Raw genomic sequence first — 14,656 nt, 5'->3', positions numbered from 1 at the left:
GATTATTAATTTCATACTGATGTTCTAATATCTTTGATTAATTATTTTATTTTAATGTTACACTCATATCATTATTCATTTGATACTCATATTTTTATTTGTGATTATATCATTGATTATTACTTCTGTACTGATCTTTTTACATCTTTCATTTGATCTAGTATTGATATTTGTATGATGTTGAAATAAACGGGAACCTGTGAACAGACTACACACTGTCATCGATGTTAAAGTTCAAAGTTCCACAGACAGAGTTCATGTTAATGACACTTTAATGTTGAGGCAGTAAAGACACTGCAGTGAAGTAGAACACACTCTTCATCATCATCATCATCATCATCACCACCACCTTCATCATCATCATCATCACCACCTTCATCACCATCATCATTGTTACCATCATCACCACAATCGTCGTCTTCATCATAACCATCTTCATCATCATTACCATCACCATCACCTTCATCACCATCATCACCACCACCTTCATCATCATCATCACCACCTCCTTCATCATCATCATCATCACCACCTTCATCACCATCATCATTATTACCATCATCACCACCATCGTCGTCTTCATCATAACCATCTTCATCACCACATCATCATCTTCATCATCAACATCATCATCGTTACCATCATCACCACCATCGTCGTCTTCATCATAACCATCTTCATCATCATTATCATCATCACCACCTTCATCACCATCATCATCACCACCTTCATCACCATCATTATTGTTACCACCATCTTAATCATCATCACATCACCATCATCATTGTTACCACCATCTTCTTCATCATCACCACATCACCATCATCATTGTTACCACCATCTTCTTCATCATCACCACATCACCATCATCATTGTTACTACCATCTTCATCATCATCACATCACCATCATCATTGTTACCACCATCTTCATCATCATCACCAGCATCTTCATCATCATCATCACATCACCATCATCTTCATCACCATCTTCATCACCATCATTATTGTTACCACCATCTTCATCACCATCTTCATCACCATCATTATTGTTACCACCATCTTCATCATCATCACATCACCATCATCATTGTGACCACCATCACCACCACCCCGTCTTCATCATAACCAATTTCATCATCATCATCACCACCATCTTCATCATCATCACCCCTATCATCACCACTATCATCATCATCATCATCATCATCATCACCATCATCATTGTCACCACCATCTTCATCATCGTCATCATCATCACATCACCATTTTCATCACCATCATCTTCATCATCACCATCATCATCGTTATCACATCACCATCATCATCTCAATCATCAGTACCACATGACGCAGACAGGATGTGTTCAGGTCACTTCCGAGATAATATTGATCGCTTGATTGATCAGGTTATAGATTGTATAATGCTGTTTACATCTGATTATTAGACACTGAGTAATTCAGAAGCTATTAAATACATTTTAAAGTAGCAGTCCGTCACTTCAGGAAACACAAACGAGACGTGTCCAGGACTCATCCTGGGTCACCTGACACCAGATCAGGTCTGTGAGCCAGAGTGCGAGGAAGAGAGTGTGGTCTAAGATGAAGGTTGTACATTGAACGCCATGTTAACTTTTCTTTAAATCAAATGTCTCTTTGTTCTAAAAGTTAACTACTGCAGGGGTCACATGATTGTTTCCTCCAGAGGTTCCAAGTCCAGGTTCCAGTCTGATGATAAACAGGTCAATCAGTATTTACAGACAAGGAGTTCTGATCCAGGTTTTCAGAGAGTCAAGCAGTGTCTGATCATCAGTCAGCCAATCAGGAGGTCCATTGTTATGACTGTCTGCTCTGGTTCTGGTCAAAAAGTGCTCAGAATCTGAGAAAATTTTCCAGGAACATTTCAAGGGACAGGAATACAGCAACCATTTTAAGACATCAAGGCCCTCAGCAACTTCTCCATGAGCTTTTTAACGTTCTAACCCCTAACCCCCAAACTTGGATTTTTTTTTCAGAAATGTTTCCATAATCTTAAAGCACCAAAAACCCAGTAACCTTATTTAGAGAACTCCTGAAAACATTTCCTCATAATTTTGGCGCTTTTTCCAGGAAGCATTTTAGGAACTTGAAACCAGGAACTCTTGTAGGCACTCAGAAACATTTCCAGGTGAAGCATCTCATGTGATGTAGGAACATATTAGCCAGTTTTCCAGGGACCAAGAGCCCTTTTAGGATCCAATAAACACTTAAAAGGGGGTGACAAAGTTTTCAATGGAACCCTAAGAAACAACAACATGACTCAGGCTCTACCAGAAGAACCTAGTTCAGGTTTTGGTTCCTAAGCTGAAACAAGTTCAATTTGAATATCGACCAGCATCTCTTTATCTTCTTCTGGAGAAATAAAAAAATGAAAGATTCACGTCTGAACTGAGTCCAGAATTGATGCTGATCCAGGCTGTTGTTATCAGACTCCTCCCTAAAGGTGGTGGTGGGGGGTTTAAACCATGATGATGGGCCTCATGACTTGTTGTCGTCATAGAGGTCCAGCGAGGCCTGAATGTCCGGCAGCTCCATCTCACTGACGATGCTGCGAGGAGACATCGAATTCCTGTTGAAGAAGTGACCGCCACCTGAGGAGATGGAAATAAAGACAAAAACAATGGATTATTTCATTAAACACAGTCATATCAATCACGATGCACACAGCTGAAACAAGCGTTCCAATTATTGATCATTTGAAGCACATAATATCATCACAAATGTATTATTTAGAATAATATATTGGATAAAAGCTTTAGGGGGATCATGAAATGCATCATGGGTAAGGTTAGAAAAAAAATAAGTTGCAAAATTTAAATCAATCATTAAAGGAAGATGAACGATCATCAATTAATCAATCAACTCAATATTTGATGATTAGCAACCGCTGCTGTTTGTGTCCAATGAACAAAAAAAAAGGGAAATCAGTGCAACTACAACTATTCAAATGTTCAGTATTGAGCAGCAGTCTTACTGGTCACGGCAATGGTGATGTCAGCAGGTGTTCTGGGTGTGGCCTCAGGGTGGGGGGGGCTGAGTGGCTCCAGGCTGATGGACGGCTGGTTGCTGTCACCCAGCAGCGTCCTCTGGCTGCTGGATGCCTGACTTACACCCAGACGCTCCACGTCCAACACCACGCTGTCCACACAGGGAAGACTGGTCTGAGAACAGAGGACAGGGGTCAGGGGTTGGTTGAGGAGGTTCACAGCACAGGTGAAATATGATGTCAGCGTGAGTCCAATTATGGATTCTCAGCCACATTCAGTCCATACAGGAAGTTGTTAATGTCATCTGTGACTCACCATGATGCCAAGCGCTTTGAGGATGTTGAGTTTACACATGGGACAGGTGCATTGTTCGTTCAGCCACGGGTCCACACACATTTTATGGAAGACGTGTCTACAGAGACACAGAGACATGTCTGACATTATGTGACCAATCATCAGAGAGCAAAAGACTATATATATATATATATATATATATATATATATAAATAAATAAAACCAAGTGGCAGGGGTAGTGTACAGGAACATCTGTGCTGAGTATGGACTGGAGCAGGGATGGTGAACGTTCGGGCCGTGTGCTGCCTGCAAAATTGTTTAATCCGGCCCACAAGGCAATTCAGAAATACAAAAAAACATACGCACATACGACCAAAAACTTGTGAAGTGTGACTAAACGTTATCTCACTCGCACCGGTGCTCATCTGCGCCTCTAAAATTGAACTGGTGACGCTCTCATCTCCTCTGGGGTCGAGGCAGAGTTGTTCTCCACCTTTTTTACTTGTAACTTCTCCCCAACCCAACAAAACATATTAACAGTTTAACAAATGCACTCACAGTAAAATCTTATTTTCATAAACAATATGATCTCTGTACATAAGAATGAACCGTGTCCATTCACATGGTAGATCTGTCATCTATAACCTTGGTTTTCAGCAGGATCTCTGATTAAGTTGATGATAGGCCTCTGTCTTATATCTTGTTGTAATTAAGTGAGAAGATAACACACAAGAAAATAGGAGGTCAATTATGGAGTTACAGAAATAATATCAAAATATACTTTTAAAAATGATCACCATTTCTCTTTGTCCCTGTCTTTTTCTTAAAAACTCTTTATTTAAAACCTTCATCATAAAGGCTATCATGTGAAATACCAGGAGTGAGCGAAAATGTAACCCTAACCCTAACCCAAGGCAATTGCCGATCTTTGCCGAATGGTTAAGTCCGCCTCTGGCTCTGTACAGGTGTACATCCTCACCTGCACTTTACTGAAGTACATTTCTTGACAAAAAATATTTTTCTAGCGAAGGGTATAAATTACGTTCATATTCTCTATTATTTATTTTTTTTAATTCTCTTTTCTACCTCATTCTGCTGTAACAAGTGAGTTTCCCTGGTGAAGGATTAATAAAGTTCTATCTTAACTGATCTGATCATCCTGCAGAGCGTCAGTAAACTTAAACTCTGATGTTTTCAGACTCACTTGCAGGGAAGAATTCGAACCACATCGTTGAGCTGGTATGCTTCAATACACACGGCACAGTGGTTAAAGTCCGGATCAGTCTCCTAACACAGAAACACAACACAGATGGAAGAGAACGTGTTAACATCAACAGCTTCACTCTGAAAAACTCCTTTTCCTCAGCTTTTTACCCTCTGTTCTATTTATCTTTACTCTTCGTGTGACCTTTGACCTTTGTGTCAGAGTGGTCGTCCATCTCACCTACAACCTAAAAGTTAACATCACAAACAACAGACACTCTGGGTCCGACCTCCCACCAGGTTCAGCAGTGTTATTATTTAATGATGGACACTGAGACAGTGAAACAAGGACATCTCAGCATTTACCTTGTCACCTTTCTTCACCGTCCTCGTAGTCAACTTCCCAATGGCTTTCTTTGCCGCATCACCAAGACGACGCTGAGAGACATAGAGCATAAATATAGATGGACAGAGTAAATATATCTATGAGTATATTTTTAAAAAAACTAAATACATTTATAGAAAAACATCAAGCACAAATGTATTTGTTCATGTTTCATGATAAATTCAGATCATCAAGTCAGGTGATAAGGGTTGTTCTACAGCAGAGAGGAGGTGTGTATATTACCATGTTAGCTGTATATTAGCCTGTTAGCTATACATGGAGCTGTATGGAGCTGGAAGTGTGCTTGGTTTGGCTCTGACAGTGCCAGTATAAAACTAAAAAAGAACTTTGTTAGGGTCCAAACATGTATGAAAACACCCCAAATTAATACTATATCCAGTTTCCACTGTATTTTTCTACAAGTATGTTATATAGATGTCGAGGTGGTCCATTCTTTTAAGCCAGTTTTTAAATTCACTTGATCCAATATTTGCATGTTTTAAACTATTTTTTTGGAGTATTAGTAGTTGTATATATGTTTTGCAGTTGGTTTTAGTTTTATGTTTGCTGTTATTATAGCAATGCATGTTTATACAGAGGATCAAAGTGATTACTAACAGCTGTGGTAAACTGGACCACACCTAACATGGCCCAGGATTGGCAGACGCAGCACAGGGCGCTTCTTTTAAAGGACTGGATTGGGACAGGTAAGAAGAGGAAAAAAGGACGACTGAGGACACAAGTGCGACAACACAAGAGTTTGACACACCGCAAGGTTGACTGTGACACGAGGTAGTTTTCACGATAAATGGGACAGCAAAGAGAAACCCCATACGAGGTACCGGATGAGGACCAGTGAGTGAGATGTGACGCGAGGCTGGAAAGACTGAGTTCAATGCCTGATAAAAGCTAAGTGAGGGAAAGTTAAACAAGGAAATGTGACGTGTATGTGTGCTGGTGGTTGTGTGTGCCGGTGACTCAGGGTGCTTCCTTCTCCTCCTCAGTTGCAAGGACGAGACACGGCAGAGAAAACAGCCCCGAGTTTTTTTGTATCATTTTTAAGTGGCTGTCTTTTATTTTATTGTAGCTGAACACCTTTTGTTTTTATTCTGCTATTTTAGTGACATTAAATAAATAGTTTTAAAGGACCTCCTGTGTTGCTCCATTTCTCAAACACTGGAATTCACTTTGTGTTGCTGGTACAACATAAAAGAGAACCTCACACACTTGTGTGACATAGACACTGAAGTTATAGTTTGTGCATGGGAGACTGCAACCTTCTGTCAGTGTCAAACAGGGGTGGGGGGTGGCATCACGATGTTGGCTTAACTTCATGATGATTGTCAGTCATTGTCCTAACCCTAGTTAGCGTGTTACCTGACTGCGGTCTCTAGCACTGGTGTAGCGGATCTTCTGGATGAAGTAGAAGATGAGCCAGGCCGATGAGATGATCATGAGGACGATGAAGGAGATGGAGACAAAGACCAGCGAGCCTCGGTTGATGTTCTTGGTGGGACCACGTTGACCCACAACCACGGAGACCAGGACCGTCAGGTTCCTCTCCAGGTGAGCCAGAATCTCTTTACCATATGCCTCTGTGATCATCACCGCCACTGTGTCACCAGTACCTGCACTCAGAACCAGAACCAGGTACAAGTACAGGATCAGGACCAGGTAGGACAAGAATCTGTTTTTGTTTCATCATAAATGAAATGTAAACTGTATAAAACCCATGTATAAAAAACGGTCTGGCAGACATCTCACGTCAAATATCTCAAGTACAACTTCAGCTTCCCTGGATACTGATGAAAAACAAATTAATGGCATATTTGCTGAATATTATGGTATATTATACACATGTGGCACTGACCTTGATTTGGTAGATTCTGTTCATGAAGAAGTGACTTTGTCTTAAGTTACAGACACTGAGAAGTCTAGTCTGGACAGCTCTTAACAGCTGAGCAGGTTCAGGGAGTCATCAACTGTATGCAGTCTGGGAAATCACATGGGATGGGTTTTCAGTGGATTTTAAAAAAAAGTTTCGTAAGTGAACATTCCCCATTGATCCTGAAAATGTCTACTGAATCCCTCTTAGCTGGTCAGTAACCACAAACACTGAGGCCACCTTTATATAGCTAAGACTCTCTGCTCAGACTCGTTCACAAAAGCAACAAATCCTACACAGGATTCAGGTGAGGGGTGGAGCAGCAGACAGAGGCAGGATGTGACGTATTAATTCTGCTGCTGAGATTACGTGATTTTGTTTACAACACATTGACACCGGCGTCAGCTCTTATCACCACAAACTCTCTAGACATCTTTCGTGGATTGTTCTACATGTGTGTCACCACTTTTTCACCAGGAGATACAGTGAAGGAAATAATTATTTGATCCCTTGCTGATTTTGTAAGTTTGCCCACTGACAAAGAAATGACTGGTCTATAATTGTAATGGCAGGTTTATTGTAACAGTGAGAGACAGAATATAAAAAACAATCCAGAAAATCACATAATAAAAATGTAAGTTATAAATTGATTTGATTAGATTGAGTGAAATAAGTATTTGATCCCCTTAGTACTTGGTGGAGAAACCGTCGTTGGCAAGCACGGACATCGTGGGATTCTTGTAGTTGGTCACCAGGTTTGTGCACATCTCAGGAGGTCCACTCCTCTTTGCAGCTCCTCTCCAAATCCCTAAGGTTTCGAGGCTGTTGCTTGGCAACTCGAAGCTTCAGCTCCCTCCACAGATTTTCTATGGAATTAAGGTCCGGCAACTTCAGCCGGAGTTCCGGAGTCCTGGCTGAGGGAAGGGGGTTGTTTCCCAAGATGTCACAGTACATGGCCCCGTCCATCCTTCCCTCGATGCGGTGAAGTAGTCCTGTCCCCTTAGCAGAGAAACACTGGGAGAAAGGGTGGGATGGTGTTCTTGGGGTTATAGTCAGCATTTCTCTTCCTCCAAACACGGCGAGTTGAGTTGATGCCAAAGAGCTCGATTTTGGTCTCATCTGACCTCATCACCTTCTCCCAAGCCTTCTCTGAATCATTCAGGTGTTCATTGGCAAACTTCAGACGGGCCTGTCCATGTGCCTTCATGAGCAGGAGACCTTGCAGGTGCAGCAGGATTTGAATCCATTACGGCGTAGTGTGTTACCCATGGTTTTCTTAGTGACTGTGGTCCCAGCTGTCTTGAGATCATTAACAAGTTCTTCCCGTGCAGTTCTGGGCTGATCCCTCACCTTTCTCATGATCATTGATACCCCACGAAGCGAGATCTTGCATGGAGCCCCAGACCGAAGGCGATTGATGGTCATTTTGTGTTTATTCCATTTCCGAATAATCGCACCAACAGTTGTCTCCTTCACACCAACCTGCTTGCGGATGGTCGGGCTACAAGACCATCCGCAAGCAGGTTGGTTCCAGCCTTCTGCAGGTCTACAGTCTTGTCCCTGATGTCCTTCGACAGCTCTTTGGTCTTGCTCATGCTAGAGAGGTTGGACTCTGAGTACTTTCTTAAAGCGAGAGGACGAATCTAACCGGTCTGTGGGAGCCAGAATTTTTGCTGGTTGGTTGGGGATCAAATACTTATTTCACTTAATCAAATGCAAATCAATGTGTAGCGGCTAAGCCTAAAACTTAAAGCCACTAAGGGGCTGCATAGACGGGCTAAAACTATTTGACGCGCTGGCTACTGCAGGACTATAACTTTGTCTAGTGAAACAAACAGCTTCTGAATTCGCTTCTTCTTTGGATGCATTCTTTATTTCTCACCGTTTCAATGATCTTCAATAACATACAAGAATCCATTGCCAGTGCATATAAAGTCCATTCAGCTGTGTCAACATACAACAAACAAACGTGACGGAGCCCGGAGCGGTCAAAAAACTGTGTGCTTCTCCGTCGAGCAACATCTGACACCGGACAGAAAGTTCCCTCCTATATAAAAATGTACACCATGAGACACCTATTGGCCCAATTTGGTACCTTACACACATTCACATAGAAATGGCTCCTTCACAATGTATAACTTTTATATGATGTGATTTTCTGGATATTTTGGGGGGAAATTCTCTCTAATGTTACAATAAACCTGCCATTACAATTATAGACCTGTCATTTCTTTGTCAGTGGGCAAACTTACAAATCAGCAAGGGAACAAATAAATGTTTCCTTCACTGTCACTTCATTTGTTTTCTTTTTGTTTTTTCGTGTCTGTCGCTTGTTAGAAACGTCATCAACTCCACTCATTCGCGGTGAATCCAGCGGAGGATCCTCTGCTGTGTTCTCACATCAACTTCTCCAGACTTTATACCAGGGGACCAAATGAAGAAAGTCCACAGAAAGTCTGGAGGCTCTCATGCAGACATTTGCATTCACACATACACCTCTGCAGTTTCTCTAGAGGATCTCCGGAGTTCAGTGCATTTCTGAAAGCAGCTTATGTCTAATACCCAAAAAGGATAATGACAGTCTCATTCCACCCAATCAGTCTCCTGAATGTGGATTGTTAAAAATTTAGTGAGGGTTCTCACGGCCCTTACATCTCCTGATAAAACAGGATTTGTTTAGGGAAAGAACCCCTCCTCTAAAATCCATAGGTTTTTAATATAACTGTGGCAGTAGACCATGCCACGGGGCTCTCAACACAGCAGCCAGAGACAAACCATTGGGTTTTAAGCATCTTTATTTTCACTCGTGACGAAACATAAACTCAACAAAACTCAACTCAAACTTGCCAGCTATTTCAGCTGGTGTTTCAGCTTTGCAGCTCAGATCAGTCTCTGTCCAGCGTGTGTTTTTGAGGCAGCTCAGCCGCTGCCTCTCACCTGCGCTGATTGAACCTCTGGTCCAGGTGAAGGTGCTCTCCCTGCTACCTCCACAATAACATACACTTAGTCTGCCTCCCGAGAGATTGTAGTTGTCTTGAATACTGAGAAATCTTTTGACCAATTGGAGTGGGGCTTCCTTTATGGACCCTTTCTAGACTTGAGTTTGGAGCTGCTTACTTCCTCTGGATCAAATTATTATTTGACAGTTCTTTGGCATCTTTTCGGACAAATGAGATGCATTCAAATAATTTTTTCTGCACCGGGGAACAAGACAGGGAGGTCCCCTGTAAGAGTGGGTGTGGTGGCGATGTGCACAGAGTGCAGCTGCTTAGTGCTCATTTCTGTTCACCTTTAGATTTACATGCACATGTTTTAATACATGTAGGCTGATGACATCTACATTAACATAGGCACCATCACATAGGAATCCTCGTTTAGATCACATCTCTGTTTTTAATGATCAAACATCCTGCTCCAGTCTTGGTAGTAAAAATTCGGGACAACCGGCTCCTCTCTCACCATTATTGTCTGTCATTATGTTTTTAACATGCAGATCAGCCGGCACCGGCCTGTACCGGGGTTCTGCTCAAGCTCAATGGGTGGGATGTCTAAAGCGCACTGGAAGCAGTTGACCAATCACAATAGACTGGACCTGCTGGCTAGTCAGAGCGGACTGGGCTTTCTAGCGAGGGGGGGCAGGAGCCGCATCTGAGCATTTCAGCTGAAAGCGTCTACTGCAGCTGCTGCAAAGGAAGAGTATGAAGAAACGTAAGTGTTGTCTGAACATTGGAGCCTGTAAACCTTTGCAAGGAGCGCCCCAAATTATAATTATAAACACCGAAAACGAATAATATTTTCCTTTAAACAATTTGTTAACACAGTCACAGTAAAACATCTCTGACCTTCATGTCCCATCTTGACCGTCTTGTCAGTGGAGTTGTTGTAGATGAGGACAGCTGTGGCGTTGTAGGCTGCCGCCTTCAGTATCTTCTCTTTAAAAGTGCAGTTTCCTCTCTGCAGCAGTGCCACCCAATGGACATTACGAGGAGGAACCAGGAAACGTGTGCTGGGGTCGCAGCCCTGCCGGTCCACCACTGCCAAAGAGATACAGCATTACCACGATTACCATCACTTCGCTCTTAAAATACAGGGTCTCTTGTGGTTCTAGAGTCTATAAGAGTAGAACAGGAGGTAGAACCTTCATACAACCCTACAGTCTATAGTTCTGAACCAGCCATTAGTTATGCTGCTATAGGCCTAGACTGCTGGGGGAACTCCCATCATGCACTGCGCTTAATTTTTATATTAACTGTTCATTAATAACACCTTATATTTGTAATTATCACTCTTATTATTTTCATTATAACAACTAGTCAACTAGTCAGAGCTAAAACATGATGGTACACAACTGTTCCTATCCCCCCCTCTCTCACTTCTTTCTCCTTTTTCCCACCCACCTCTCTTCTCTTCTATTTTTTTTTTCTTTATGTAACCTGTCGAGGCAGATGTCTCCACAATGAGTTCTGTTCTGGGAACTGTTGGTTTCTCTATAAATGTTAAGGTCTCAAGTACCTTGAGATAATGTACATGTATATTATGATTTTGTGCTATACAAATGAAATTGAATTGAAATTAGTTAATTAGGACTTCATGAAAAATATGATACAACACATGAGCTCCAGGTAGAATCCAGAGAATCGTCTCCAGAGTTCATGTTTCACAGCTGAACAACTCAGCAGCAGGTTTTCTGCTCAGACTCGTTCAGCATCAGATCCTCCTCGTTCTTCAGGTGAGAGGTGGAGCAGACAGACAGGAAGTGATCATGTGATCATGTTTACATCACCTGACACCGTCGTCACCACAAACTGTCTTCACATCTTCGTCTGTGTCTTCTACGTGTGTGTCAGCACTTTGTCTCCAGAGACATTTGTTTGTGTTTCTTCGTGTTTGTGTCACGTTTCTTTGATAGATGAAGCTTTAACAAACACATGAAAATATCAGATGTGACGTCACAAAACATCGAACAATGTTTCGGCTGTTTTTCTAACAAGAAAAAAAAAGATTATTGTTATTGATTTTTGTTTCAAGGTTAAACAGATATGCTTCAATATATTTTATTATTCTAATAACTTTATGAGACAGTGAAGCAGAGAGAGGACAAACTGGTCGGACCGGGATTTGAACCAGTGACCAGCTGATGTAAGTGAATTCTATGGATTCGGTTTCATTGATTGGAAATCTGCTCACTGCGTCCTGGGTCAGGTCATACAGACAATGTGTTGATGTCTTGAGCTGCAGCTGAAACTGATCTCTGATCAGACGCTCACCGTTCCGAGCTGCAGCTGCAGTGTCCTCAACGTCCGACAGAAATCTGACACCAGAGCAGAGACGCTGCGACCTTCAGCTGCTGGAGGCTCTGCAGTGTCTACACACTGCACAATAACAATACACATACTACACACATCACACACACTCAGTACATCTTCAGGAGTTGTGCGAGTGAATGTTGAAAAGTGGACCTTCTCCTGTTTGTTAACAACGTTAACAACGTTTCACCCCTGTTGTTGTCATGGTTACAGGTTAACGAGTTGTAATGTTAAACAGGCAGGTCGTTAAAACAACGAATCAATTAAATCAGTTAGTAAAATAGTTAGCAACAAATTTCATCATCAATAAATTATGTCTATGTCCTCAAGTGAATGTCATGTCCTCAGGTCTGTCATGTCCTCAGGTGTGTGTTGTTTCCTCAGGGTTTGCATGTCCTCAGGTGTGTGTTGTGTCCTCAAGTATGTGTTTTGTCCCCAGGTGAGTGTTGTGTCTTTAGGTGTGTGTCATGTCCTCTGTGTGTGCTATGTCCTCAGGAGATTGTTGTGTCCTCAGGTGTGTGTTGTGTCTTCAGGTGTGTGTTGTGTCCTCAAGTGTGTGTTGTGTCCTAAAAGTGTGTGTTGTGTCCTCAGGTGTGTATTGTGTCCCCAGGTGTGTGCTGTGTTTCCAGGTGTGTGTTAGATGCTCAGGTATGTGTCTTCAGGTGAGTGTTGTGTCCTCAGGTGTGTCCTCTCACCTCCGTGATGCGGTGCAGGTGCGATGACAACCCCCCTAGTGTCCACTTTGGGTGAATTCTGTCCATACGTCCCGTCGTCACTGCTTATCATGTGCACGGTGTTTCCTCGTCCGTCCAGCACTGTGGCGTTAACAGTGGCACCCACGTACTCCTCGGACACCATGTTCCTGTCAGAGCGAGCTGTGGACACAGAACTCGTCAGGACCAGGACCAGGACCAGTGAAACTGGAAGATGAGTCCACCTGAGGGACATGATGTTGTCTTCTCAATCCACTTTACATCCAAACTGTCAGGAAACAAAATAAAAGCTTTAGAACACATGCAGTCGTCCAGAGAACGACAATATCCAACTGTCTCCTGAGTGTCGTCATTATGTCTCTTTTTAAATGTTTATATAAAACTGTCTTTGTCTCTCACCAATGTCTTCAAACTGTCTCAATGTCTTAATTTATGTCTTCATGTTCATTAAACGTCTCTTGTGTTTCTCTTGCCCCTACAGTTTGTTTACATTAAAATGTCCTGTGTCCTCTTTCAGTTTCTTGTCTTTCATTCATTAAATGTGTTAAGCCCAAAAGTCTTTCAATGTTTTTAGCCCAACATAGCTGTCTCTGCATCACGCTTCTTATGTCCATGGTGTCCTCCAGATACATCAAATCAAAGTCTCTCTCTCTATCCTCTCAAAGTCTTTCATGAAGTCTGACTGTGTATTTGTATTTGAAAATAACTTTTTATGTCAGTCTGTCCTTGGAAACGTGTGTTCATGTCTCTTCATGACTCTTAACTTCTTCACGTCTCTTCATCGTACTTTTTGTCATTTCATACATCTGTATCTCTTAATGTCTCCTCATGTCTTCATGTCCCATCTTTTCTTTATGTAACTTCATGCCTGTGTCCCTTTATGTCTCTTTATGTCTCATGTTGTTTTTGCTTTTGGAACTTTGTTAAGAAGGATTTGTATGAATGGTTTATTATTTATGTATATGTATATATATTTTTTTTTTTTTGTCCAATCTTAATAGTAGTTAATGTGCTCTGATTATCATTGTCTGTCCTCTCTCTCCTTCATCCTCTGTTGTCCAACTGAAAATGTCCCTGATGTTTGAGTCTTGGTAACTTAAGTTTCTTTTATTACTTTCTGTCCTCGATATTTCAAATCTCTAATGTCAGTTGTCAGTTTCTGTCCTTAATCGAATATTGACTTGTTCTTTTTGTCTTTTAAGTCCATCTACTTTTTTAAAATTCTTATATTTTAATGTCTCACCGTTTGTTAACCTTAATGTCCTGGTTTGTCTGTGAATGTCTTCTTTATGTCTAATTTCTAAAATGTCTTGATTTCTCTTTGTCCTTCCAGTCCATTCCAGTTCAGATTATGTCCTATAAAACATGTCTTCCACATGAAAATGTCCTCCAGATGTTTCTGTCTCTGAGTGTCCTCTGGATGATTCTGTCTCTGTCTGTCCTCTAGATGTTTCTGTCCTCCAGATGATTCTGTCTCTGCGTGTCCTCCAGGTGTTGGTGTCTATGTGTGTCCTCCGGATGTTTCACCTCCCGTGTTTCCTGTTGTCTTCTCGGACAGTTAAACCCTGGGTTCAGGGTTAGGGTTATCAGGACATCAGGACCGGTCAACATCTGGACACCGTCATGTCTCTGTCCTCTGCGGTGTCTCCACGACCATGACTCAGTGTTTAAACGGTGAGAAGCAGCTTTGTCTCACGTTTTGTCGGCGGACAGACAGACAGGACTCCCGCTTTACCGACCCCGCCTGCTTCCGCTGTCCTCCGGTCCTCTCCGGGCTGCTGCTCCGGTGCTGCTCCGCTGGTCCGAGTCTTCGGCGGGGGGATGCTGTTGATGATCGGGTCTTTGTT

The 14,656-nt window shown here is 42.1% G+C and overlaps 1 protein-coding gene across 1 annotated transcript; it reads right to left on the bottom strand.

The window, feature by feature from the left end:
• Positions 1-254: 254 nt before the first annotated feature.
• rnf130 (ring finger protein 130) lies at positions 255-14,546 on the bottom strand. The gene is made up of 9 exons (XM_020105892.2): positions 14,053-14,546; positions 12,792-13,077; positions 10,633-10,824; positions 6,283-6,533; positions 4,887-4,958; positions 4,522-4,604; positions 3,339-3,435; positions 3,011-3,197; positions 255-2,627 (listed from the first exon to the last, which is right to left on the bottom strand). The coding sequence occupies exons 2-9, from the start codon at positions 13,042-13,044 to the stop codon at positions 2,515-2,517; spliced, it is 1,248 nt and encodes a 415-aa protein (XP_019961451.1). The 5' UTR covers positions 13,045-13,077; positions 14,053-14,546; the 3' UTR covers positions 255-2,514.
• Between the last annotated feature and the right edge of the window lie 110 nt (positions 14,547-14,656).

This window comes from Paralichthys olivaceus, chromosome 9, assembly GCF_024713975.1.
Source record: "Paralichthys olivaceus isolate ysfri-2021 chromosome 9, ASM2471397v2, whole genome shotgun sequence".
Taxonomy (NCBI): Eukaryota; Metazoa; Chordata; class Actinopteri; order Pleuronectiformes; family Paralichthyidae; genus Paralichthys; species Paralichthys olivaceus.
Note: the sequence above shows the minus strand (reverse complement) of the source record. Positions and strands in the feature narration are given on the sequence as shown.